At 39.3% G+C, this 25,364-nt stretch overlaps 1 protein-coding gene across 2 annotated transcripts in view; it reads left to right on the top strand.

The window, feature by feature from the left end:
• The window catches only part of VWA8 (von Willebrand factor A domain containing 8), a 391,686-nt gene that overhangs the window by 347,993 nt on the left and 18,329 nt on the right, over nt 1-25,364 (top strand). For both annotated transcript variants that reach the window (XM_031001353.3, XM_055360043.2), the window contains 4 exons: nt 439-595; nt 6,886-6,994; nt 20,169-20,294; nt 23,235-23,393. In XM_031001353.3, the coding sequence (XP_030857213.3) occupies nt 439-595; nt 6,886-6,994; nt 20,169-20,294; nt 23,235-23,393 (551 nt within the window). The remainder of the gene's footprint in view (nt 1-438; nt 596-6,885; nt 6,995-20,168; nt 20,295-23,234; nt 23,394-25,364) is intronic.

Here is a 25,364-nt window from a genome sequence, read left to right as displayed (position 1 = left end):
TGTGAGGGAGGGAAACAGTTGTTCATTTAATTAGCAAATATATACTAAGTATCTATGATATTCAAACCACTCTTATAGGTGCGGTAGTGCAAAAGTAAATAAAATATCTCATCCATCATATAGTTGGTGAGAAAAATAAATATGAAAGGATAACAAATAGTACACAAGAGTATGGATCCTTATGAGGTAGTGGCATTAGCTAAGGTGTCATAGAAGCTGGAGTAAGCCTTGATATATAGGTAGTATTTTAATGGATGGGAAAAAGGAAAAGCATCCTAAACAAGAGAACACATCTTTTTCCAGAAGGTAATTTGACTGTTTAATTACTAGTTAAGTACAATTAATATCCTTCACAAGGCTGTCCTTAAACCATGACCCAACTTTTGTTCTGTGGTCAAGTTCAGATTTATCATCTGAATTTCCACGTTTTCCTTCCAGGGGGAAGAGACACGGCAGGCCTGGGTGGCAAAGGAGGCCCATACCGGCTGGATGCAGGCCATACGGTGTACCAGGTCTCTCAGGCTGAGAAAGATGCAGTTCCCGAAGAGGTCAAGAGAGCTGCTAGAGAGATGGGCCAGAGAGCATTCCAGCAGAGGTCAGTGTTCCCATCGCATTTAGAGCAGCACTACTGCTATGGTGACATGTCATGATGGACTGTGGGGAAACCTAGATTTGTGTGTGTTTCCACCTCCACCTCATGCAGCAATTCAGACCTCAAACTGAAATCCACAGCCATCCCCGTCCCTAACGGAAACAGCCAAATAAACAAAATCACCTGTTCTTTCTACTCAGGCTCCTTAAAATCTAAAGCTCAAATCGCCCCATCCATGTCTATCTGTTCCTAGGCAACATAGGGAATTCAGGTAAGTCTACACAACGGTCCCTTCCTGCCCTCAGAAATCTTGCAGATTAGTGTGGAGACAGGACAAGGGAACATACATACACACATGCACAGAGTTAAGTGCTAAAGTCATAGGATGCGGAGGCTGTCCCCTCCAGCAGTGCAGAGAAAGGCAAGTTTAGTGGGCTGATGTGAGGTGGGGCCAGAGCTCAGCTAGGATTTAGAGATGGGAAGAGAAGAGCTAGGATATTTCAGAAAGGGAAAACTAAATGAGCAGAGGCACCAGGGCAGGATGAGCATAGTGTCTATGGCAGAGAGAGGCAGCTAGCCCACTCAGGATAATGGGTACTAGCTCGGGAGGAGGGACAGTGAGTTTGGATGGGGAGGCCTCATCAGTGAGTAGAGGCCTTAATCTAGGCCAGTGAGCCTGTGGCCCTGGGACATTCCCCAGCTGTTCTGGGCCACTACAATAGGAGCCATTTAAAAAATAAGAAGAATCCACGTGATGTTACCCTAGACATCCACATGTGTGCTTCAGCTAAAAGTGAAAAATACCAAAGAACCACCAGTATTTCCTTTTAGATTCCAGGACCTGGTAGTAGTTTGGGAAACAGATTTACATTTTTGTGCTGCATGAAAGGAGCTGGGCGCAGTTAGAAAAAAGCATGCTAAAGTGTATGAGTTATGAAATTCCTCCCACGTAGAACATCTGGTATTACATTACATGCTGTGCTTCCACATCCTGCAAGTAAACAGTACAGGACAATAGAGACAAGAATGCAGGCCCTGCCGCCACACCCTCAGGAAAGCCTGCCAGCTCAGACCCTCGAGGGTTCAGCAGGTAAATAACACGCTTGATGCTAGAGGCAAGAGTGTTGCTCTCAGCCCTTCTGCTGGCTTCCCTGGTGACTGTTGACAGTTTATCTGTCCTCTTTGTGCCTGAATTTGCTCTTCTGGAAATAAAATTCACTCTCCCTTTCTCCCAGGGAGGTTATGAGTACAGGTAACTATGTTAGGAATGAAAGTGTCTATGCCTCTCAAAAAAGGGTAGAGAATAGTGTAGTGAACAGTCTTGTTAGAATGAAAGTTCTCTACATTTCTTATGAATTATAAAGTACCCATTTAGAAAAACAACTAAACAATTGGAAATGTGTCATTCTCCCCTCCGCAATTAATGAGTTCTATTGTTGCCACCCTTAAAACCTGCCAAGTAATTGTTCAGTCTAATTTTTTGCCCAAGTGGACAGGTAGATAAGAGTGTTCTGGCACACACATAGTTCACAGGGAGGCAGAAAGGTAACAGTGCCTGGCCACAAGTATGTACGCCCTTCTCCTGTTGCCATAATAGGAGTAAGGAGTGTGGTTCTCTTCAGGACAATTGCCCTACAGGGGAAGAAGTAAGGGGCATCTGTGCCCTTAACGCAAATGAATTTAGCGGATGTAAGAGAGGAAAGAGAGGACATGGGGAAGGGATGAGGAAAATATACACCTCTAGTAGATGCTGCAGAGAAGAGTCTCAGTTGAAGTAAAAGAGAATACCATAAGGTGGTTGAAAGACAGAGGAGCTGGCCAAGCATGTGAGAAAGGAGAGAAAGAAATAGAAACACATGGAGATCCTGAGAAAGATGGGGCACAGCAAAACACCAAGAGAAAGATGTTGCTTTCTACTTTCATGTAGAAATGGGACTTTCATCCCATTTGGTGAATATTTCATTTAATGCTGCTGAAAATTTTTCAACTTTTTATTAGGAACTTTTCAAACATAAAAGTTGAGAGGAACATACAATGAATGCGATGGACCCGACCCCCCAACTTCAAGAGGAAAACTCTGGCTCCACTCCTAGTCTTCTCTGCTGGCTTGTTTTGAAGCTAATCCAAGACTTCTATCATTTCATTGTCAATATTTCCAAGTGTATCTGCATAATATAAAAACAAAAAAATACAAACTCACAATACTATTATTAAGTCCTCAAAAAGTAATAATTCTTTGCTATCATCAAATAATAGGTTTTAAAACGGTTTTGCCACTTAGGCATATGCAGAATGAGGTCAGTTCCCACCATTGATGCTTTTATGGCATCCTGTACCTTTTCTCCATAACTGTTATCACTCTTTCCCGTTATGTGATTTGTGTGAATAATTGGTTGTCTCTCCTCTGACTATAAGTTCCTGGGGGGCAGGCATCCATCTGTTTTGTGCTCTAGTATAACCCCAGGACCTACACCAAGAACCTGGTATGTAGCAAACCTTCATATGTATTTGTGGAATGAATGATACACACATGCATACAAGTAATGGAATCATCCTTTAGTACTTAATTCAGAGACTGGCTGAAACTAGGCAGTCCTAGCTGTGAGCCAGAAAGTTTGTGTAGTGCCTTGGAGAGCCTAATGCTGCTAAGTGGGTTCCTGACATCATCAACACAGCATTTTGATAGCATCTGTTTGTATCTGGTTTTAAGCTAGATACTAGCCCTTACATATCAAGAATATATTAACTCAGGCAGACTAACAGAGAGAGACAAGCATAAAACATGAATAAAATAGAACAGAAACATTATACCAGTGAAAAGCAAATGAAATAGACAATGAGGTACATGTACACACTTAGAAAAGCGTCTAGGGTAGGCACCAGCTGTGGAGATTGCATCCACTACCATTTGCAAAACTAATCAGCCTCACGCAGTGGACCTAAGCTTATGTTTGTTTTCCTTATAATTGATTCAAAATTATAGTATTTAAGTGTGACCTATAAGAAAAAGTAAAATGAGAACTAAAATTCCCAGACTCTTACGTAACAATAAATATACCCTTTAAAAATATACTGTGCCAACAAAATGCAGTTAGTCCACAAAGATTACTAGGATGTGAAGCAGCTGTGCCCTGCAGTTTTGATCAGGGTTAAAGAAGCAGAAAGATATGTTTCCAGCTAGTTTTGTGGGCCTGAGAGTATTAGCAATGGGTACCTCATTTGATCCAGAGGCTAAAATTTCTTTTCTTTCTACATCCCTTGCTTCAGTCATCATCTTTCAAAATTTATCAGCTTTGATTGCCTTGTAGGTGATCTTTCTGAAAACCGACACAATCTGGAATATGGTTTCCAGATTTCTTCATAATTAAAACAGCATGTGGTGTGTTTTGGGTGCGACATGATCGCACCAGTGGTAGGCCTATAACTGAAGCTAATTCTGATCACTCTGCAAAGATCAGTCTGCTCGAGGTGGCTTACCAAATGGCTAGCTCCTTCCTCGATATGTTTGTGTGTATGTATGTACATATGTGTTTTATGTGTGTATATAGGTTTGTATTTATGTATACACCTACAACCCATACCTCCAACATTGCATGTGTGTGCGTGCACACACACACACAGTAGTTTAGAAGATTGTGTTGTGGTTAGGCTTTTGAGACATATGTTCATTATTCCCTGTCCTAATATCAGTACCTTTTATATTTATAGGAATATATGGCATATTACCTAACATATGATGGATGCTGAAAATGAATTGAATGGCTGAAATAAAAATACAACTCAGGATTACTTAAAATGCAGCATCTTAAACTAACTGTAAGTAGAAAGTTCATTTGCTGGGTGACCTCTCTTAGGTTTTACAGAGTCGTATCCATAATGCGCTAATTTAATCACATATTTCTATATATTCTCTCCTCCATCCCCTCCCCACCCCATGGACAGCTGTGTCTACATTTGTTTCTAATCAGTGCTAATCTCACTTATTTGAGAAGAAGCATATTGACATATAAACACACACCGGTTTAGGTATGAAGGGGTAGGTGGCATGTCCTGCATTGCTCATTGTGCCCAGCTTCTGTCAGCCTTGATACTTGAGACATAACTTAATCTAATAAAAAGTCATAGAGAGATTTCAGAGACTGCCAGAAACTAAATACAAGAGGTATTGTCAGGAGGTCAAGTCCTATACACATATTTCTTTTTATTCTTCAGGGCTGAGAGTTAATTAGATTTAGAAAGGCACCTTGGCATGTCACCTCAAGATACAACCATTCAGATATTATAGTGGCCTTGTCTGTATTTACCTTTTAATAGTCACTGTTTTCAAAGTGCCATCCAGCAGCACTTATTGAGTGCCACTGTGTGCCAGGCAGGTATTGTGGTAGGTACTGGAAGTTCAATGAAAAAATAGAACATGGTCCTTCTCCCTGAGGAATAGAATAGAAAACATCAGAGTACATCCCATGTAATAAAAGTATTTTTCATTAAATTTTTGGTTCAGTTATCCTATATACATACATGCATTTGTGTATACAAGATCTCAATGTAAAACATTTCCTACTATGGAAAGAAAAATTTGAAAACACCATAATAGAGGGCAACAGGCCTATCTATTAAAGCAATAAAGTATGCGAGTTTCATGGTAGATGTCTGTATAGGGCACATGAAAAGGGAATGGCCAGCTTTATGCAAGGGCTCAAGCAAGACTTAAAAGGATGTGGACTTTGAGCTAGATCTTGAAACCTAAGTGGGTATTATCCAGTGGGGTGATAGGGCAGGAATGTCAGTCTGCCCCATGGTAGTCTAGGCCTAGCATTACGTAATTGTAATAAGCTTCTAGCGCTCTCCCCCATGGTGAATGGATTTTTCCCAGTGCTCAACCTGACAGGGAGGAATAGAGAACATTTATTCTCATTCAGTATTTGAGGTTTCTGTTTTAGCTCAAGGTGATAAAAAATACACATTAGATAAGAGTTTCAGCAATACACCTAGGATTCATATCTCCAACATTGCATGCATATACATAACACACTAGTTTAGAAGATTATGTTATGCTTGGGCTTTTGAGATATGCACTTATTATTCCTTGTCCTAATATCAGCACCTTTTATATTTATAGAAATTTATAGAAATGTATGATTAAGCTAATGTATTATGGATACAACACTGTAAAACCCAAGGGAGTTCACTCTGAACTTTCTACTGACGGTTTAAGATGCTGCATTTTAAGTAATGCTGAGTTGTATTTTTATTTCAGTCATTCATTTCTACTTATTTTGAGCACCCATTATATGTTAGGTTCCATGCTAGGCACTGTAAAGATAAAGATGAAAGACTCAGCCCTTACCTAAAGGAGTATAGAGCCTAGTTGGGGAGACAGGAGGCAGATAGTTACAGCATGGAGAGCAAATTCTCTGAGGGAGGAATGAAGTGAGATAAGAGCACAGAAGAAAGACCCGGGGATCAGAGCAGACTTCCTGGAGGAGGCAATCATTGACTTGAGTCTTGAAGAGTAAGTGGGAGTTAGTAGGCAAAGTCAGGGGAGGGACACTCCAAGTGGGAGAGAAGCACTTGCAGGGCATGTGATGTGTACGGGGAGCTTCTAGTGTGCTGGTGGGGCTTCAGTGAAGCAAATGATAAAAACTGATAAAAAGGAGCAGCATACTGGGAAGATAGAATTTCAAAGCCACAGTAATATTAAAATACAATTGTCCTGTTTAAATTACACTGTCAGCAATTTTAGAAAACTCTCACATAGGGATACATAGCAGCACATTAACTTACATTCTTTAGGCTTGAACTGTTATCTTGGTCAACCAAATACATGATCTCGATCTTAAAAAGCAACCCATGGGAACCCTCTTAGGAATCTGCCACATGAACTAATTGGCTGCAAACATCACAATATGGCTTTGGGATATAGCAATGGTGTGTACCACAAAGCCAATTCATACTGGCTCATGAGAGCCAATTGTGCACATTTTTTTCCAACTCACTGTTCATAGCTTGTAACTGATCATGGTGGCAATGTTTACATCGTGGAAATCAGCAAACACTACAAATCTAGGACTTTTTTCTTGTCCTAGTTTGTTAACCATTTACTAGCACACTACTGGATGTTACCTCCTTTGAATCTGGAAGCACAGCTGGAGACATCACTTCTTGCCTTTTCTCCTCAACATGAATCTGAGTTTCCAAGGAGTTTTCTAAAGTTCCAGCAGGAGGCAAATGGAAGTAAAAACCCACATATACGTGATTTAAGCTGTTAATTTTTTATACTCTTCTGGTTTCAGGCTAAAGGAGATCCAAATGAGTGAATACGATGCTGCAACCTATGAAAGGTTTTCAGGTGCTGTTCGGCGACAGGTGCACTCCCTCCGAATCATCCTGGATAATTTACAGGTAATCTACTTATGGACCAAGAAAATAACCTGGGCCCAAACCTGGACACATTCCTAAAGTCTTGGAGAAAATTATCTGAACCCTAATTAGCCAGTCCGAAAAAATGTCTCAGTGTGAAAATGTCTGCATAAAACTGGACTATCCCATGGCTTTCTTTTTGATCATCCAGTGTATGTATTCTGTATGTCCCCTGGCTCCTCCTCTTTCTGCCCTCCCCTTGCTCTCACATTGCCTGCCCTTTTGCAGTTTCACAAAGCTCTCAATGCTGAGGAACAAGTTGGTACTGCTACTGCTCCTGAAAATATTAAGACATTTCAGTATTTCCTAAGCATGACTATTGTTTGGAGATTTCAAATTAGAAATTGTGTGCTCTGTGGTCAGTTTTCACAAATAATTTAGGAGGGGCTGAGTGTTCCTTAAAATCAGAAACAAAATCAGATTTTTTATCTAAAGAGAAAGCAAAGCCTCATTTCAGGACAAAGGAAGAAGGTTGGGAGCCAAGCTGTGCCCTGCTTCTCCATTCTACTCTGGAATCTTGTGTTTCTTTTCCATGAAGTATTTCAAGCTGATTGCCTTTCCCTTTTTGGTTCTTATTTGTAATTGTTCTTCTGGGGGAAGTTTTATTATTTTTGCTAAGTATTGGGGATTAGAACTTCTGTGATGCAGTTTTTAATCCACCATTTTAACCCAAAACTCTGGAAAAGCCTTATTTTTTCAAAAGATCTAAACTGTATCCAGAGATTAATAAAAGTTCTGTCATTTCCAGGAGGAAAGATCTTTATAATAATTAACCAGATGTCTAATTTCAAAATCTAAGAAATGTAAAAATTAAACCATGTACTTTAAAAAAAGTCTATATGCAGTTATTTAGGATAAAACAGCATAAGATTTTATATAAACTATATGTGAACAACATGATATTGAATGATTGGATCTTCTTACATAGTCACTCATTTGACAAGTGTTCCTTGCCCTGGACATTGAGAGCACCAGGACACTGCCAGGTTGGCTCTGAGCTTCAGGGTAAGGCAATAGTTGGCTAAGGGCCAAAATGGATGATTCAGAGGAGGTGAGAGTAATGGGAGATGGTGCCTATCCTAAGACTTGAGAATGAGTATGGTTCAGTGATTCACTCACTTCTTAAGTTCTCGATGCACACCAGGCATCAGAGATAGAAAACTAAGATACATCTTCTGCCTTCAAAGAAGGGACTCAAAGTCAACTAAATTTCCTAAGTTCTGTAGAGAATTTTGCACACAATGCTATGAGACGAAATGAGGAAAGGCTTCATGGAGAATGTAATGTTTGAATTTACTCTTGAAAGATGCTAAGGAATTTCCCATGTGCTTAAGGAGTCAGGGCATGTCCAACAGAGGAAGCAGTATGCACAAGTGCACAGAGGTATAGGAGAGTGCAGTGAGTTCAGAGAAGGACAGAGTATTTGGTATGGCTGAGAAAAGCACACCCTGGTGGGAGACAGTGGCAAGAGAAGAGGCTGCCAGAGTCGTAGGCACCAGATCCTGAATAGCCCTGGATGCCACAAGAACAGGCAGACAACATTGAGTCCTACCCTGTGGGCAGAAACAGAGACCCTTAGAGGATTCACAGTGCTACAAAGGGATATAAGAATACATTTTTAATTGAAGGTATCAGATTCCTCATCTGGTATTAGTTGATGTCTTAATTGGTATTTGTTGGGGACTATGCTATAGTTGCTTTTACAAGCACTATCACGTTTAATCCTCAGATCAGTGCTTTAGATAAATGGTATCATGTTTATACAATCAGCCAAAAGATGAAAAGTCAGGTCCACTGCTCTGACTTCTCACAATCACACACAAATGAAGCCTGGGTTAGAATTAGAGTTAGCATCAAGGAATGGCTCTTCCACTAATCACCACAACAGTGAGACCAGTATCAGAAAACAGTGTCCAGTTTTGCTTTCAGCTTTCAAAGAGGAATGAATGAAAACTCTGAAGGTCTCAGGTAAAAGCAACAAGTAAGATTAAATGCATGGAAAACAAAGTAGCACCCATTTTTTAAAAATCCTTAAGGGGGTTGGAGTCAATAACTTACTAAATATCCTCAACGAGAGTAATTATTTCAGGGGAGTTTTTATTATTTTCCTCTGTGGAGATCTAAAAAGAGAAAATAGACTTAACTAATACCAAGAAAGAGTTTTAAGATATAGGAAAGAAGATAAAAGCAATTTAATCCTTGAATAAGTAGCTAAAATAGATGTAGAACTTCCGTCTTTAGAAATCTTTACAAACAATACCAGCATTATAATAATAGCAAGCATTTACTGAGAATTTACCATGCACCAGGCATTCTACTAGGTGCTTTACATCGTCATCGTCACCAAGATCACCTCCATCATTATTGTCATTCTCTGCAGCCAGACAGCCTGGGTTCTGTAAAATGGGAATGACAGTTACTAGTATGTTAGTGAAGAACTCAGATGATATGCTTAAACAATGCCTAGCATGCAGCATTCTCTATAGAAGGATTCGCTTCATCGTTACCTTCATTGTACTTGCTAAGATTTATCAGCCTGGATTACAGGCCAGGTACCCAGTCAGGTACTTTACATTCATTGTGCTATTTAACCTCTACAGAAACCAGTATGTATAATTTTCTACATTTGATAGATGAGGAAACATACATTGTGTCAATTCTCATAATCCTGTGAAATATTGGTTCCATTTTTGCCATCTTTTGCCCCCACTTTATAAATGAGAGACCAGAAGATTAGAAAGATGGTGTAACCTGTCCTGGGCTGTATGGCTAGCGAGGCAGGTGCGGCCCAAAGCTCAGTTCATTATTGTTTGTTAGGGTCTCTTTTCTCTTCTTCCAACTCAACAATTCCATAAAAAGTATATGCTTACATATACTCATAAAACATTTTGCATCATTATCCAAATGCCAACACAGCATTTTTCAAGTGTTTTCCTTATTGAATCTATTTTTAATCCATAGGGGAGTTATTCTCAGGTGGGCCTTCTAGTCCTCCATTTAGGAAGATAGGGCTAGTTTAAAACCTAGCTACTGACCAAGCATGGACACGGCCTTGTGTAGAATATGGAACTTTAGATTGAAAACAAAGCAAGGAACCTTTGATTTGGTCCCATTTTGCCATCTTCTGCCAGTCCTGTGTGGCTCCGGTTGACTAATATCTTCCAGCTGTTTTGAGGTTGCTATGTAATCCAAGTAACCATGGGTGTTTCCTTGGTGAACGGCACAAAGTTTGGCCAGGAACTAGCAAATCATCACTTGAGATGACTTTCCAAAGCACAGCCTCAGGCCCACTCATTGATTCCAGGTGGGATTTGAGGAGCAGGAAATGCTGTTGCCACCCATGTTAATGTCTGCTTTAACATGTGCCTATGTTGCAGTACATGTCTTTCCTCTCGATTAAGATAGCTATCACCGGTGACTTTCCTTGGCTTCTTTGAGTTATTGAACCTTTTCCCTTTTGTGAATCGATTGCATGAATCTTCTCATCAGTCCATAAATACTTCAATTATACTTGGTTCAGAATCTCAATCTCTTATTGCACCATGCATGCTCTAACAAAAGAAAACATCCATTCTTACAAAAAACCACTTGATTTTAATCATATCTTCTCTCCAATGTTTTTCTGATCTATAATCATAATTTCATTCTCAGGCTAAACTAAATTAACCTTTCTCTGATTGCTTTGGCTAGCATGGTATCTCCATGAACAAACAATTATGTTCCTTTTTTCCCCTGTGGTGCTTCAAAATAAGCTTTTGTTCAGATAAATAGTGCTTTGAACACTGATTGTGTAGCACACACTGTGTTTGGCACTGAGGGCACAGAGATTGATAAGATAGTGTCCCTGTACTAAGAAAATTCTGGGCTTGAGGGGCAGAGAAGGCAGACACCTAAAGATCTCATTCCATTTAATATGGTAAGTACCTAGGTAGAGGGAAGCTTAGAATGTAGTGGAGCTCAGAAGAAAAGGATTCAAGGATAGATTTTGAAGGTAAGGGTACATGAGCTGAGTCTTGAGGGACACACAAGTATTAACCAGACAGAGAAGGGTGGAAACAACGCCCCAAAAGAGGGCACAGCACAGACAGATGCATGACACTGTGTGGTCTCAGGCATGAGCTGAGAGCTGGTTCTATCTTCTTTAGGAAGTTATGTAGCCATGGAGGAGAAAGTTTCAGAGACAAGAGAGGTGGAAGCCAGGAGATTAAATCATAAAACAGTATCAGTTATTCGGGTGAGAAGTGATAGGCACCTGAGCCAGCATAATTGAAATGAAAATGGAAAGAATGAGACAAATTCAAGAAGCAGTTTGGAGGTAGGACAAAAAGACAAGTGACACTGAATGTGAGGGAAGGGAAATGGGAGGTTTTCAAGCCCTGGAGGACAGAAAGAGACACAGGAAGAGGACAGACTTGTGAAGAAAGCAGATGTTTGCTTTGGATGTTATAGTATGTTTTCTCACTATTGGGACACCTATGTAAAAATATCAAGCATGATGTTTAAAGTTTTCAAAACCTGAATTTGGAGTTCAGGAGCAAGGTGAGGACTAGATAGGGTTTCATGTTTATATGGCTATCTGTATATGTATTTTTGTGGTCATCTGAATAGAGGGACAGCCCAAGCCAAAGGAAGATGTGTCAACTAAGACAAGAGTACAGAGCAAAGAGAGGGGAAGGGTGAGAACAGCCGTGTCAAGGAACGTCTACATGTCACAGGAGAGCAGCAAAGTGCCAGTTACTCTTTCTTAGCACATCATGAATGGCTCATCACTCAAGACATGGTGTCAGTGTCCATGAGAGGACAGCTTCATCCAGGTGCAGCCTAGAAATATAGTCCTGACTTTTGGGCTGCATGACTATGGGCATCTCTAACTCAGTCTTTGCCAGGTGACCATTAAAATTATTTAAGTAGTCAAAAGCTTTACATGCTGAAAACCCCACATGTCAGGAGAAATTAATGAAGAGCGCTAGTGACACGCAAACAGCTTTGAAGAATTTTTGCTAAATATACTTTGTTGGGACGCCTCTCAAAGATAACTTGAAAACCTTCCTGAGAAATAGCATTATTCATGAGTAACTGCATGAGAGCTAATAGAATGTCACTAACATCCCTTGATTAGAAAGTCAGGAAAAGAAGAAAGAGCCCTAGAACTGGTGAGAAGCAGATCACTTGACCTCCATTTTGTTACTGTCATGCAAAAGCATTTGAAAGCAGCAGCGCTAGGGAGGCATGGTTGTGGGGGAGGTCTAGGTTTCATGCAGTGGCTACAAGCAGGAAGCTGAAAGGGGAATAGCCCTGGAAAAAGGCCAGACCAGCCCCAACTTGTACTTGGCTTGCAGACTAAATCACAAAGGAGCCAAATGCCCAAAGTTGGCCCCATTGCAATGGCTTTTCCAAACAAAATAAGAAATGATGTGGTGATGAAGTTCTCACGCTGGGACTGTCCGCAGTTTCAATTCCTTCCCTGCTGGCATTGTAGATTTAGTTCAACCAGTTTAAAATCTCTCAAGAAGAATTCCAGTAGAAACTAAGCGGAAAGTGAATGCAATCAAGGAGCATCTGTCCAATCTGTTCCTCAACAGTTTTGTATCTCATCATTTGAGAATAAGGACACAGAAAACATAAAATAACATGGGATGTATGAAAAGGTTGTGTACTGAGGTGGAATCACAAGCATTTAAGATATAGAAGATGCTGCTGGGATAGAATATTCTTCAGAAACCATAAAATTTTTAGAAAACATCTGCTTTGTGTTCTCACAATTCAAAGAAATTTGAAGTATGTGAAATAAGACATAAATTGAAAAGTATCTGGCTAAGAAGCAAGCAGAAATAATAAGGGAATTGAATGCAATAAGGAAAGATAAGAAAACTAAAAGTACACTGCCAAAACTCAAATCTACATGAAAAGTAGAAAGAACAGACTCCATCCAGTCTTAAGTCTAAGTAGTAATGTGAACAAAAAAGTTGAAGTTATTCCAGAGGAAATAAAGGGGTAAAAACCATAAGAAAGCTAATTAGTAAAAACAAAGTAGAGAGCTGACATACAGAGCCCTGAGTCGTCCCAACAAATAGAACAGTACATGAAACATGGTAAGTGCTTAGTAAACATATGCTGAATGAACAAATCATATCCCCGTAGAGGAGGCCACTGAAAAATATTCATAAACAATAACCAAAGTAGTAACAAAACCGTACCCAGCTGAAGAAAGGCCTAAGTCTATGGATCAAAAGGACTTTACTAAGTACCATGCAAAATTAACAAAGAGAGAAGCACTCAACACAGCTTCATGGAATTTTAACATTTCAAAAATTAAAAAAAAAAAAAAAAAATCCTAAAAGCAGAGCAGCAGTTGAAAAACAAGCTATTGTCAGATAAAAAAAAATTAATTTTACATTAGTTGTCCCTGAAACCTTGAATGCCACAGGATAGTGGAACAAGGTCTGCAGGATTTTGAAGAGACAATTCTTGTGACCCAAGAATTCTGTGTACAGCCAAAGTACAAAGGTGACAGATATTTGCAGATATTCAGAGGCTTAAAATGTCTCTTAAGCACCCTTTTAAAAGATAACTTTGAAATAAATATATATATTTGCATAAATACTGTAGTTAATTAAGAGAGGAATCAAAATTCCTTAAGAATGGGAACCTTGTGATATAAAAGGACCAGCAATGAGCATTAGAAGCAGTCCAACACAAAATCAGGTCTAAATAATTGTGGTAAATATATTTTTTAAAAACTCAAATATCAAGAATCATTCTTTTTAAAGGTATACAATATTAAAAATTATGAATTTAATAAACAGGGCCTAAATTGTCATATTATTTTTAAAATTAAACAAAAATCAAGAAGATTTTTGATTCTGTTGGTTTTTGGTTAGTTAAATTGGTATAGAGAAGGAATAGAAGAAAGTAAAAGTGTAACAATTTATGTTACATATGGGAGAGGCAAGTAGCCTCATTCCTGAAAATCATAAGAGAAATATAAGTTCAATCATGCTTTTTAAAGACTTAAAGTTAACCGTGCTGGTTCTTTCTAATATAGTTCTTACAAATGACAATATATTTTATAAAAATTCCTCTGATTGCTATGTGAAGAGGGAACTGTACAGGAAAAACCTCTTTGGAAAACTGTTTAAAACTGAAGGAAGGAGACCATTTAGGAGGCTGCTGCAGCACTCTAGGGGAGAGAAAATGAGGACAGGACTAAGGCTAGGCATGGAGATGGTAAGAGATGGTCAGATACTGCCGGGAGTTGAGAGGATTTGCCCGTGGATTGGGTGTGGATGTAAGGGAGTCAAAGATGACTCCTCAGTGTGGGGCCTGAACAACTGGAAGAGTGGGGTTGCCTCTTGCCCTTCACTGAGATGGGGGAGGACTTAGAGAGAACAGGTTTTCTAGGGTGGAATCCAGGGTTGAGTTTTAAACTTGTGAAGTATAAGATGCCTGTTATGTTTGCACACCGAGATGTTCCCAGCTCCTTTTAATTACAAAATATTTAATTCTTGAAGGAAAGACCCGAAATAATTTTAGTTCATAAAAAGTGACTATAGATAGTATAGTGTTACTCAACATAATGATTTAGTTCCACATCACCATCCAAGAATATAAACTCTTCTAATGAGAATCACCATAGATGATTCACCATTTTCCTTTGCAATGAGATATTACTTCAAGAAACATGAATCCCTTAGAATAAGGTACATATCTCCTTTTTTCTTTCACTATTGAGAGCACCTAGGAACCTACGCAGATATTTAGTAAAATACTTTTAATGGCTATACCAATATGTTGAGAACCACAAAATAAAATTTTGTGTTTCCACTGATTAATAATTATCTTATAAATTCAATATGAAAGTTTTCCTTAATCCAGTAATTATTTGTTTGAGTCATACACATTTGTAGCATAAAAATATATGTTGGTTGAGCATGAAGAGATGTTAAAATAATGGGAGCTAATGTTTAATAAGAGAATCGCTGTTCACAGGCACCCTCTAACATCATTTACAGTTATTCATTCACCCAACAAATATTTCTTGATGATCCTGTAGGCTTTATTCTGTAGAATGTATACACTCTCTATAAAAATTGCTACTTAAGTCTTTTTATTCTCTTCATTAAACAAATTCTGAAGGACTAATATAAAATTGGCTTGATTATAGAGTTTGTAGGTAAAAAAAAGTCTTGATTAATCATAACCCAAATAAGTAAAGACATAAGATTAATCAGAATGATTTCAGTGCTGAAATCATAAGACAAAGTGTCACAAACCACAAGATGATTGGTTTTTGTCAAGTTTATTTATTCTGTCTTTAGTGCTACAGATGTGTGTGTGTGTGTGTGTGTGTGTGTGTGTGTGTGTGTTCTTTCTGGTTAAGCAAGTGTTTCCTGGAAAATGAATTAACCAGAATACATCATTCTCTGAGTATTTCAGTGAGTCTAAGTATTCTTTGTGTGAAAGTAATAAAATTATATTTCTTTTTCAGAAAGTCTGTAACATAGACTTTTTACTAATGCAACCTCACTTTATATATAATGAACTCTCATTAGTGTGAATTTATGTATAATACAAAACAGATGGACATATTTACAGGGATACTTTACTTCATGCAATAGGAATATATAACAAAGAACATGTTTGGCCTTTTATTATAAACAAAAGCATATATTTAAATGCAGTAGGAACTGTTTCAAGAAGTATTTCACTAAGTCTCATAAAATACAGAAGGCTTTATATACACAGTCCAAAACAGTAAATATTTTTATTCGGCCTTCAGTAACTTTCTAAAGAGCTCCCCCTCCAGCCCATTGCCCCCAAGAGCATTCATTCTGACACCTCTTCCTGTTTTAAGTTTCCAAGTATTTGTGGGCTGGCTAGAGGATAGAAAATCAAATTTCTACCCATATTTATCTGCAAGTTACATACTTGAAAACTAATGAACAGTGCTACTATTATAAAAATGTCTTTGTGCCTAATAGTTTTGACTCAAAAGGCTGATACATATGTTTACTTCTCAAGAACAAAAACTACTGGTTCATTTTCCTAAAAATATCAGTGACAAGCAGTACCAAAAGTAATTCATTTATCTGCAAATAAAAATAAAAATGAAGGAGTATACTGTACAGCAAAAGAATGGCTAAAAAAATTATTTTAAGCTGTCAATATCAAGTGTTGGTGAGGACAGAAGCAAATGAAACCCTTATACTCTGCTCACAGGAATGTAAATTGGGAAAACCACTTTGGAAAACTGTTCATCAGTATACACTAAAGCTGAACATATCCATACTCTGTGACCCAGCATTTCCACACAACAAAATATGCACGTATCTGCTCCAAAAGACATGTTCAGTTATGGTGGCATTATTTTTAGTATCCCCAAACTGAAATCAACAGAATTGTAGAATGGGTAAATTGTGACAAAGTCATACAATGGAATACCGTTGCAGCACAAAAGAGAATAAAGTTCTGCTACACACAACATGGGTAACTCACAGAGATAATGTTGAGCCACACAAGCCAGAAACAAAAGAGTATATATTGTATGATTTCATATTTATAAAGTTCAGAAACAGGCAAACTTAATTTATAGTAACAGAGGTCAGTATACGAGTTACCTTTGGCAGGGAGAAGGTAATGTCCAGAACAGGGCACTGGGAGGCTTAGGCGGTGTGGATGATTAAGATTGTGTGTTTACTTTGTAAAAGTACATTCTTAAGATTTGTATACTTTATTACAAGTACTTAAACTTGAAAAGTTACCCCCAAAAAGAAAGAAAAAGGTAGCAGATTTATTGGAAAAAGTGTTTCCCTCTCCCTTACTCTCACTGCAAATTTTACCAAGTCTTTTTCTTTTATTGGCATATGTAATGGAAACAGTCTTCAAGCTAGAGAGTACCTTAAGGGCAGATAATCATTATGGGAAAAGAAGCAATATCAGCACAAGAAAATTAAGACCTAAAATCCCTGGATTCTTGCATGATGGTGAACAAAACTGAGAGTTACATGTTTTGCTTAATTGCATTACGTATCACAGAAAATGTAACAGCTTTCCTTGAATTTTTTGACAGGGCCTAATAGTCCTTCATGGTACTTGAATCAGTCTTCTCAACTTCGTCTAGTTTTAAGCATTCTGTGATCTATTTCATGAAATGTAGCGGTTTCTCCCTCTTTAATTGCATGGCCTGGGACATGCAGTCCTCTAGGAATTTGTCTTCCCAACAAATTTAAACCCCAATTCTTCCCCTTGGGGGAATCTTGCCTTTGTAAATCTTATTGGAAGTGTAGTCATTTCTGCAGCAAAGAATCTTGCTTCGCTTATAGTGTATTTGCATCCTAATGCTCCATTTCTTTGCTCATTATTCTAATTTTCTATGTAGTGTAATGTTTTTGAATTGTTTAAGATAATAGTTAGGAATTTTAACCGAAGTTAAAAACAAACCTCAGTTATCAATGGAAATAATTCCATGAGCTGATGCCTGCTATGCTCCGCCAACATCAGCTGTGTGTCCTCCAGCTACAGCAACCAGGTCACAATTAGTCCCTCTACCCGTCATCTTGACAACTTTTTTTTGCCATCAACTATAAGATATATTCTGGTTTTAGAAACACCAAAATAAAGAGGACAGTAGAATTATTAGTTAGAATTTTAGCATTTTTTATTTTCTCTGTGGTAAGATGGTGGGGTTTAAATTTATTTTTACTACAGTTGTGACCTGCATTAGAAATCACAAAAATTAGCTCACACCCATAGTCCCAGCACTTTGGGAGGCTGAGGTGGGAGGATCACCTGAGGCCAGGAGTTTGAGACCAACCTGGGCAATATAGCAAGATCCCCAACTCCACAAAAATTTAAAAATAAAAAATTAACCAGGTGTAGTGGTACATGCCTGTAGTCTCAGCTACTTAGGAGGCTGAGGTGGTAAGATCACTAGAGCCCAGGAATTCAAAGTTCAAGGGTGCAGTGAGCTATGATCGTACCACTGCACTCCAGCCTGGGTGTCAGAGACCTGGTCTCAAAAAAAAAAAAAAACAAAAATTACAAAAATGACAATCTGTAGCCATTACAGTGGCTCTTTACATGGTAAAAGCATCACTGGTTAATAAAACCATGTAGCAGCTAATGGGATTGGGTAGGGAATCCTTGGGGTCATTGCCTTGTCAATGTATTTATGAAAACTTGGAAAAACAGTGCTTCATGATGACAGTGCCATGGCCGATAAGTAACATGTTATATACAATTTCATTCCAGTTCTAATCCCACATTTCTCTTAAACCCGGCTCAAGAATCCAAGTTCCATGCCACTTTAATGGCTGCTAACCACTGCCACTCTGTTCTCTTTTACTTTCTTCAGTGCTGGTTTTCCCAGTCTAGACTAGTCTGTGACAGTCTGTCCTCATCTATGAAAGCCATTAGAATCCAGTGCTCTGCAGCTTGGTACCTCCAAGAGTTGTAGAATATGAAGACTGAAGGTACATAAATGGTCATCCACAATAGCATTTCCCAGGATAAATTATCCAGGAAGCCTGAGGATTATCCACACTAGAGAACAGAAATGTTAGGAAAGAAGAGATAAGAGCTAAGTCCCAATCACTGGTGCAGGGAGGGGGCCTGAAAAGGACTGTGCTGTGTGGTCAAGGTTGTCTGTCTGATTCATAGATAGCTCAGTAGGAAGAGATTCTAGAAGACTGTGCACATTCCTTCCTCTTGCCACCCGTAGCTGGGTATCTGATCAAGTTTTACATGATAGCTATGCTCCAGAGTGACCCATTTTCCTGAGAGATCATGGGATTCTTGCCAAGAACATAATCTGGAAAGAACATTCTCCCAAGGGTCGCATACATGGTAGTTCTTAGAATTAACTGCCCACCAAAATTAATAATCTATATGCTGGTGATGTTTGCATTAATCTATTGGTATTCCAAAATGGTAATTTTGCCCCTGTTTCCAGCAAGGGTATCAGGAACAAGAAAACAATACATACTGTAATACCCAGAATTATATTGTGTGGTGCTTCTTTGTGTAATGGCTGACCTGGCCCTAAAACAGACACCAGCTGCCTGAGGCTTAGTGGCTTTGTATTTCCAACAACAGTGCTATCACATAGCCACCTCCTAGGAAACACTGATGGAAGCATGCTTAACTTAAAGTGGACTAAGTTGTCCATATGTGTTTCATCCACTGCAATAAATAATAGTACCAGCTAACATGGCTCACCAGGCTCTTTCTTAGCTGATTCCAAGTAAGATTTTATTAATTTTACAATAGCTTACTAAAGTAGAGACTAGTGTTATCTTCATTTTAGAGATGAAGAAACAGAGATGCCGACAGGTTAAGTAATTTGCTTCAGATCAGATATTGAACAGTGGTGAAAGAACAGTTAGAACGAGGCTGATGCTGGAACACAGAATCTTAACTACTACTTTAGTTTGCATGCATAAAAACATCTTAGCTATTCTTCCCACTCATTAATGTAAATATAGTAGTTGGCCGTAATAAGCATATGCCTTGATTGGGATACTATAATTCTTTATCATTTTACTGCCGTAAAATTAGTCTATCTGGCATAATTGTAAGTTATTGTAGCAAAGTATTATGTGAAAAAACTTTTAGAAAAGTAATCCAGAAGATTTCTGAAAATAGATAACCAGAAAGACTTGTGGGGTACAAAATGTTCACATACTATTGTTTTCAGCTATTTCCATTTGCACTCTAAGTCCCAGAGAACTTGAGTAACAAACTCTTTACCAAAAGGTAGAATTCTAAAGGTCACATTTTCTCTGGGCTTACAGACAATGTTAACAAATTCAAGCTGATTATTTTAACTAATAAACTTTTGAGAAGCACCGTGACAGAAAATCTGTAAGAAATGCGCCCCCATTATTATATTTCCAGATACTGGACATCTCTCCAGGGACTCATTTGCATACCATCTTTCATTCATTTTATTGTTCCATATGTTGAAAGAATTAAAATGGACAAAGGGCATTTATTTGTCAGCAGAGCAGAAACCACTTCATTTATATGACTGTGTTCATGCAGAACCATCACTTACTGAAAAGATCCCAGGTGTGTTTCCTGTTATTCATGCACAAAGTATGTCAGAGACTCTGCAGAACTAATTAAGGCTTTGTGTGTGTATGTGTGTCTTTTGTAGGCTAAAGGTAAAGAAAGACAATGGCTAAGACATCAAGCTACTGGAGAATTAGATGATGCCAAGATCATTGATGGGCTGACTGGAGAAAAAGCCATCTACAAACGTCGGGGTGAGCTGGAGCCACAAGTAAGTCATGGTGAACTGCTAGCCTCAGCTCTGCATAGTCTAGCCCTCTTTACAGAAACTTGCTTTCTTGAGTTGTGTCAAAATATCACAAATCCTGAATATGGTAACCAAGGAAAGCATTATGTTAAAAAAAAAAAAAAAAGAAGAAGAAGAAAAACTCCATAAATATTATACTATTTATTATTCAACTCAAGGTCCCAGCAAGAAACATAAGGCATGCTCAAATTAGGTAATTTAAGAAACAGTCAGTACAAAGACTATTTACAAAAATAAGGGTGGGGTTTAGGAAAATCAAAAATAAACAGTGCAGTAACCCAGGGATAGCAACAGCAGGGATCTAACTCACTCTGAGGCCTGAAAGGGCAGAATGAGACAGCAGTTCCTGGAACCTGGAGAAGGCGGTTGATGGAGTGGTGGCCTTCAGCAGAAGGGGAGCCAACCCATGGGCAACAGCAGAGAGGGGGCCAAGAGAATAAATACTCCACCCTCACCCCCTGACCTCCACCAGTGCCTCCCATGAGCAGAACCCACTGGGAGCCAGCAGCCAAGAGGCCAGCTGATGTGGTTGTAGGGGCCAAGGGAAAGCTTCCCCTTCGCCCTCTGAAGGTTCTCTGAAAATCACCTCACAAAAGGCACATTAATAGGAGAAGAGGCATACAAATGTATTAATGTGCACCAGGGTGAAACCAAGGGTGAGTCCCCTTCCACACAGTGAGGTACAGATGGAGATGGAGAAGTGTAGATGATTTTACGGGGGTAGTAAATGGTTTTAGGGCAATTCAGTGGACTTGAAGAGCACACAGTGGCCTGGGACAGAGTCTGTTGGGCCCACAGAGCAACGGTTTGTGACCGAAGTCTGTCCAGGTGTGTTGACAGACTTCAGCCTTTCTTCCTGTGATATGAGTTCAGTTGATGAAAACTCAGGGAAGGGCCCAGAGTAATGGTTTTCTTCTTTGGAGCTCTGAACTTTAGACAGTTGAAGAAACTTCAGAGAACAAATTATCTGGTGCTTTGTGGGGAGAGGGAGGAGGGTCAGTGAGACCTTGATGCTGCTTCTTCAGTTCAGCATGTCCAAGCACCATATTTAGAGGGTATCAATTTCTGAGCTCCAACATGGATTGTCCACACAGATCAACTCCCAGAACACAGAGCAGGTGCCCTGGAGGGGAAACTGAAGACACCTGGTGTGTCTGTTAAGCCTAGAGAAACCTTCAAGTGAAAACAATAAAACAATCTTGGTGATTTTTCTACTGTTCTCTTACTTTAAAGATCAGTGTCCATCATATAACTGAAAAAAAATATAGAAAATAAGAACATCTCCCTTAAGTAACTATAATTATAGTATGTAAAGTTTTAGACAGCCATAAATTTAAAATATTTGCAATGTAATAGCAAAACAAAATGATGACAGGATGAAATATTGAGTCTCTTGGTGAGCTCTGTGATCTCCTGTATTCCTGGGTAACCAGAATTGCTGAGTTGCCACTGAGAGCTGGGGGTGCAGTGACTGGTAGGGGGAAGGGAGAGTCACTTCTTTTAAATATTTACTTAGAGAGGATCTGGCGATTTGGGGAGTTCTTATTTCTGTGTCATTGGTATGAGTCAACAACTGCTTTCTTTACTGAATCATTGTGGTCAACAAATGTGTTTGGATACATCTGAAATTGTGAGTAGTCATGGAAGCATATGTATGAGTGTTCTTAATTTGGGCAGACTCAACAAGTTTTTAAGAAATATGTTGAATTTGCCTCAAACCATTACACTCTCAATACCCACCGTGTTTTCTTGAAATTACTAACTCTGCTCATTATTTTTTATATTTAATAACAACAAATATTTAATAACAGAATAATCTGGAATTTTTCTTCTTCCTTTTTTTTTCTTTTCTAGAGACAGGGTCTTGCTTGTTGCCTAGGCTTTAGTGCAGTGGCACAATCATAGCTCACTACAGCCTCAAACTACTGGGCTCAAGTGACCCTCTCAGCTTACCCAGCTGAGTAGCTGGGAATATAGGCACATAGCACCACCCTAGCTGATTTGTGTATTTTTTTGTAGAGATGAGTTCTTGCTGTGTTGCCCAGGCTGGTATTGAACCCTTGGCCTCAATAAGTTCTCCCACCTTGGCCTCCCAAAGCACTGGGATTACAGGCATGAGCCCCTGCACGCAGCCTTCTTCTTTTTTCTAGTCAGCAAAACTAACAAACTTTTTCTTAAAATCTGCAAATTGGCAGTCGTGGGTCTAAAATCAAACTTAATCTTGTAATCTTAATTGACAGTTGTTTCTAGATAGCAATTTGATGCCACTTTTATGCTTTCAAACTGCCAAGAAAAGAAAAGCACTAATTCAGTAATGTGGAAGGAAGAGAAGATGTGCAGCTTAGTAGACACAAAAGTCGTTTTTAAAATCTTTTCTTTAATTTATTTGCCAGACACCCATCACATAACTTCGTTTTAGGAATCCGACATTACCTGTGGCCTATGTGGAGAATAATTTTCAGGTCACTACCCGACACGTACAAGTAAAATTGACATGGGCTTCCCTCCAAAATAACACAAACTCTTGCTAGAGTTACTGACTCTGAGGCATGAAGTGAAAATGACATGTCATTCCAGATTATTATTTTTAAGTCATCATATTATTTTTAAGGCATCAACCTCGGCAAGTCAACTTTACTAGAGTGAGCTTTAAAAGGACTGTATTCCAAAGGAAAATATTTTCCATGTGGCCCCAACCATTAGCACAAGTCTGAAATTCTGTTTACTGCAGTACAACCCATAGATGCCTTGCTACCTGCTAGGACAGCCTTGTGCAGGGCTGAGCCTATGGCCGGTCTGCCCATCTCGGGGCTGACACGCTGGAGCTTCTATGAGATCCCCAAGACAGCCACCAGGGGAAGTTTGCCGGTTCACAAACGGCTTTTCTATTATTCCTTCCCTCAGCTTGGCAGCCCACAACAGAAACCCAAGCGTCTGCGCCTGGTGGTGGATGTGTCTGGTAGCATGTACCGTTTCAACAGGATGGATGGCCGGCTTGAGCGCACAATGGAGGCTGTGTGTATGGTCATGGAAGCCTTCGAGAACTATGAGGAGAAGTTCCAGGTAATGACATGAACTAAGAATAATGAGAGGCATCATGACCACGATGATGGAGAGGTAGATTCAAACTCCATCCAGAGTGAATGAAAATCTTCATCCTCTCACCAGCTCATTCATCAGTGCAGAGAAAGTGAAGCTTTTGTTTTATCTGAAGTAGTAATTGTAAAATAACTCCATAATGTAAAAGTCTGATTACTACAGAAGAAATGCTGCAGCCATGATGTTAGAAAAAAATGAGCTGCTTAGAAGCAAAAGTCTGTTCCCAGACTCCTCAGAGCCTCCTGTCCTTATCCCAGTTCCCCATACCCACCCACTCTTGCCCCGTCACTAGCCAAGCAGCCTTCCAAAGTTTGAGTCCACCCTGAAAGCTTCAGTATCACGTTCCATTTCCACATGGGCAGGGGTTGTACAGTCATTGGTGTCTCCCTAGCTAACAATGATGATGATTATCCCAGGAGAAAAGCAGGTTTCCATTTCAACTGTTTCCATTTTGGTATTCTTAGTTTGCTGCACACCCTCCATTTCAGAAGTCTGAGCATGGTGAAGGGACCCCCAATGCTGCTGTGTTACTGCTTGATATGAGCCTATTAATCCTCTCTTAATCAGCCACAGAGAGCACCTGCACTTCTGGCCCTTACCAGAGCAAATAACCTTGAATTCAGTCACATGCCATGTAATTATTATCAAAAGTTCAATCATGAGAAATGCTGTATGCACGTGCAGATATGCATGAAGGACACACAGTCCATAGACAGACTAGATTTTATTACGGATCAAACATGTCCTACAGAAATCAGTGATCTTAGATTGCTATTAGGCTTGACATCCCACATGCACCCCAAGATTGCTTCCCTGAGTTGTGTCTCTGTGTTATGAGGTACGCAACAAGAAACAGATTGATGAAACCCATCACTTCATGTACTTTAGGCCTATTATTAAGGATACTGCCCCCCTGAATTTCCCAGAGCCCCTTGTGTGAAGCTCTACGTGAGGAATTCCTTTTAGAATTAAGTGAAAGAAGAAGGGCAGCTTCAGCTAATGAATGCTATGGGTTGCCGGGCTCTGTCCAAGTACAGGATACGAATACAAATAAGACATGGACTTTCACCGTGGGGAGTAGCTTTGTTTCCCTTGAAGAACTGAAATGTGTTTCCCCTTGTGATTAGTGAAAGCCATGGAGCTGCTTAAGATTCCCTCTTGGTTTTAGTTGCCAGGAAGCTCAGAGCTAAAATCAAAGACCAGCTATGACAACTTTGTTATGTCTCATGGCTTGCAGACCAGTGTTCGGCTTTTTCCTTTTCTTCACCCTTGCTCCCTTCAGGTATAAGTTTTCCTTGATTTTTTTTTTTATGCTTTATGGGTTTATAAAAAATGTTTATTTAAAAATATTTTAGGTCCTTTCTAGTATGAGATAGATTATAGTTCTTAAATCACTTGGACCATTGATGACTAAAGAATTTTTAAACATCTATTGTATCAGCATAAATACCCATATCCTACCTAATGTATTAAAACCTTTGAGAGTTGCCAATATTTGGATCAGTCCCTTCTCCTGTTTTATGGATCTTGAATTTCAGTGTTCCTCGGCTCTCTTTGAGCTATATGGAGGTTTTTTTTTTCTTTTTCTTTTTCTTTTTTTTTTTTTAAGACAGTGTCTCGCTCTGTCACCAGGCTGGAGTGCAGTGGCGTGATCTCGGCTCACTGCAACCTCTGCCTCTTGGGTTCAAGCGATTCTCCTGCTTCAGCCTCCTGAGTAGCTGGGATTACAGGTGCCCGCCACCACGCCTGGCTAATTTTTGTATTTTTAGTAGAGATGGGGTTTCACCATGTTGGTCAGGCTGGTCTCGAACTCCTGACCTCGTGATCTGCCCATCTCAGCCTCCCAAAGTGCTGGGATTACAGGCGCAAGCCACCGCACCTGGCCCTATAGGGAGATTTTAACCCAATGTAGACCATAGCAAATATACTACCATT

This window comes from Gorilla gorilla, chromosome 14 (genome assembly GCF_029281585.2).
Source record: "Gorilla gorilla gorilla isolate KB3781 chromosome 14, NHGRI_mGorGor1-v2.1_pri, whole genome shotgun sequence".
NCBI lineage: Eukaryota > Metazoa > Chordata > Mammalia > Primates > Hominidae > Gorilla > Gorilla gorilla.
The sequence above is the reverse complement of the archived record's forward strand: the minus strand, read 5'-3'. Positions and strand labels throughout refer to the sequence as shown.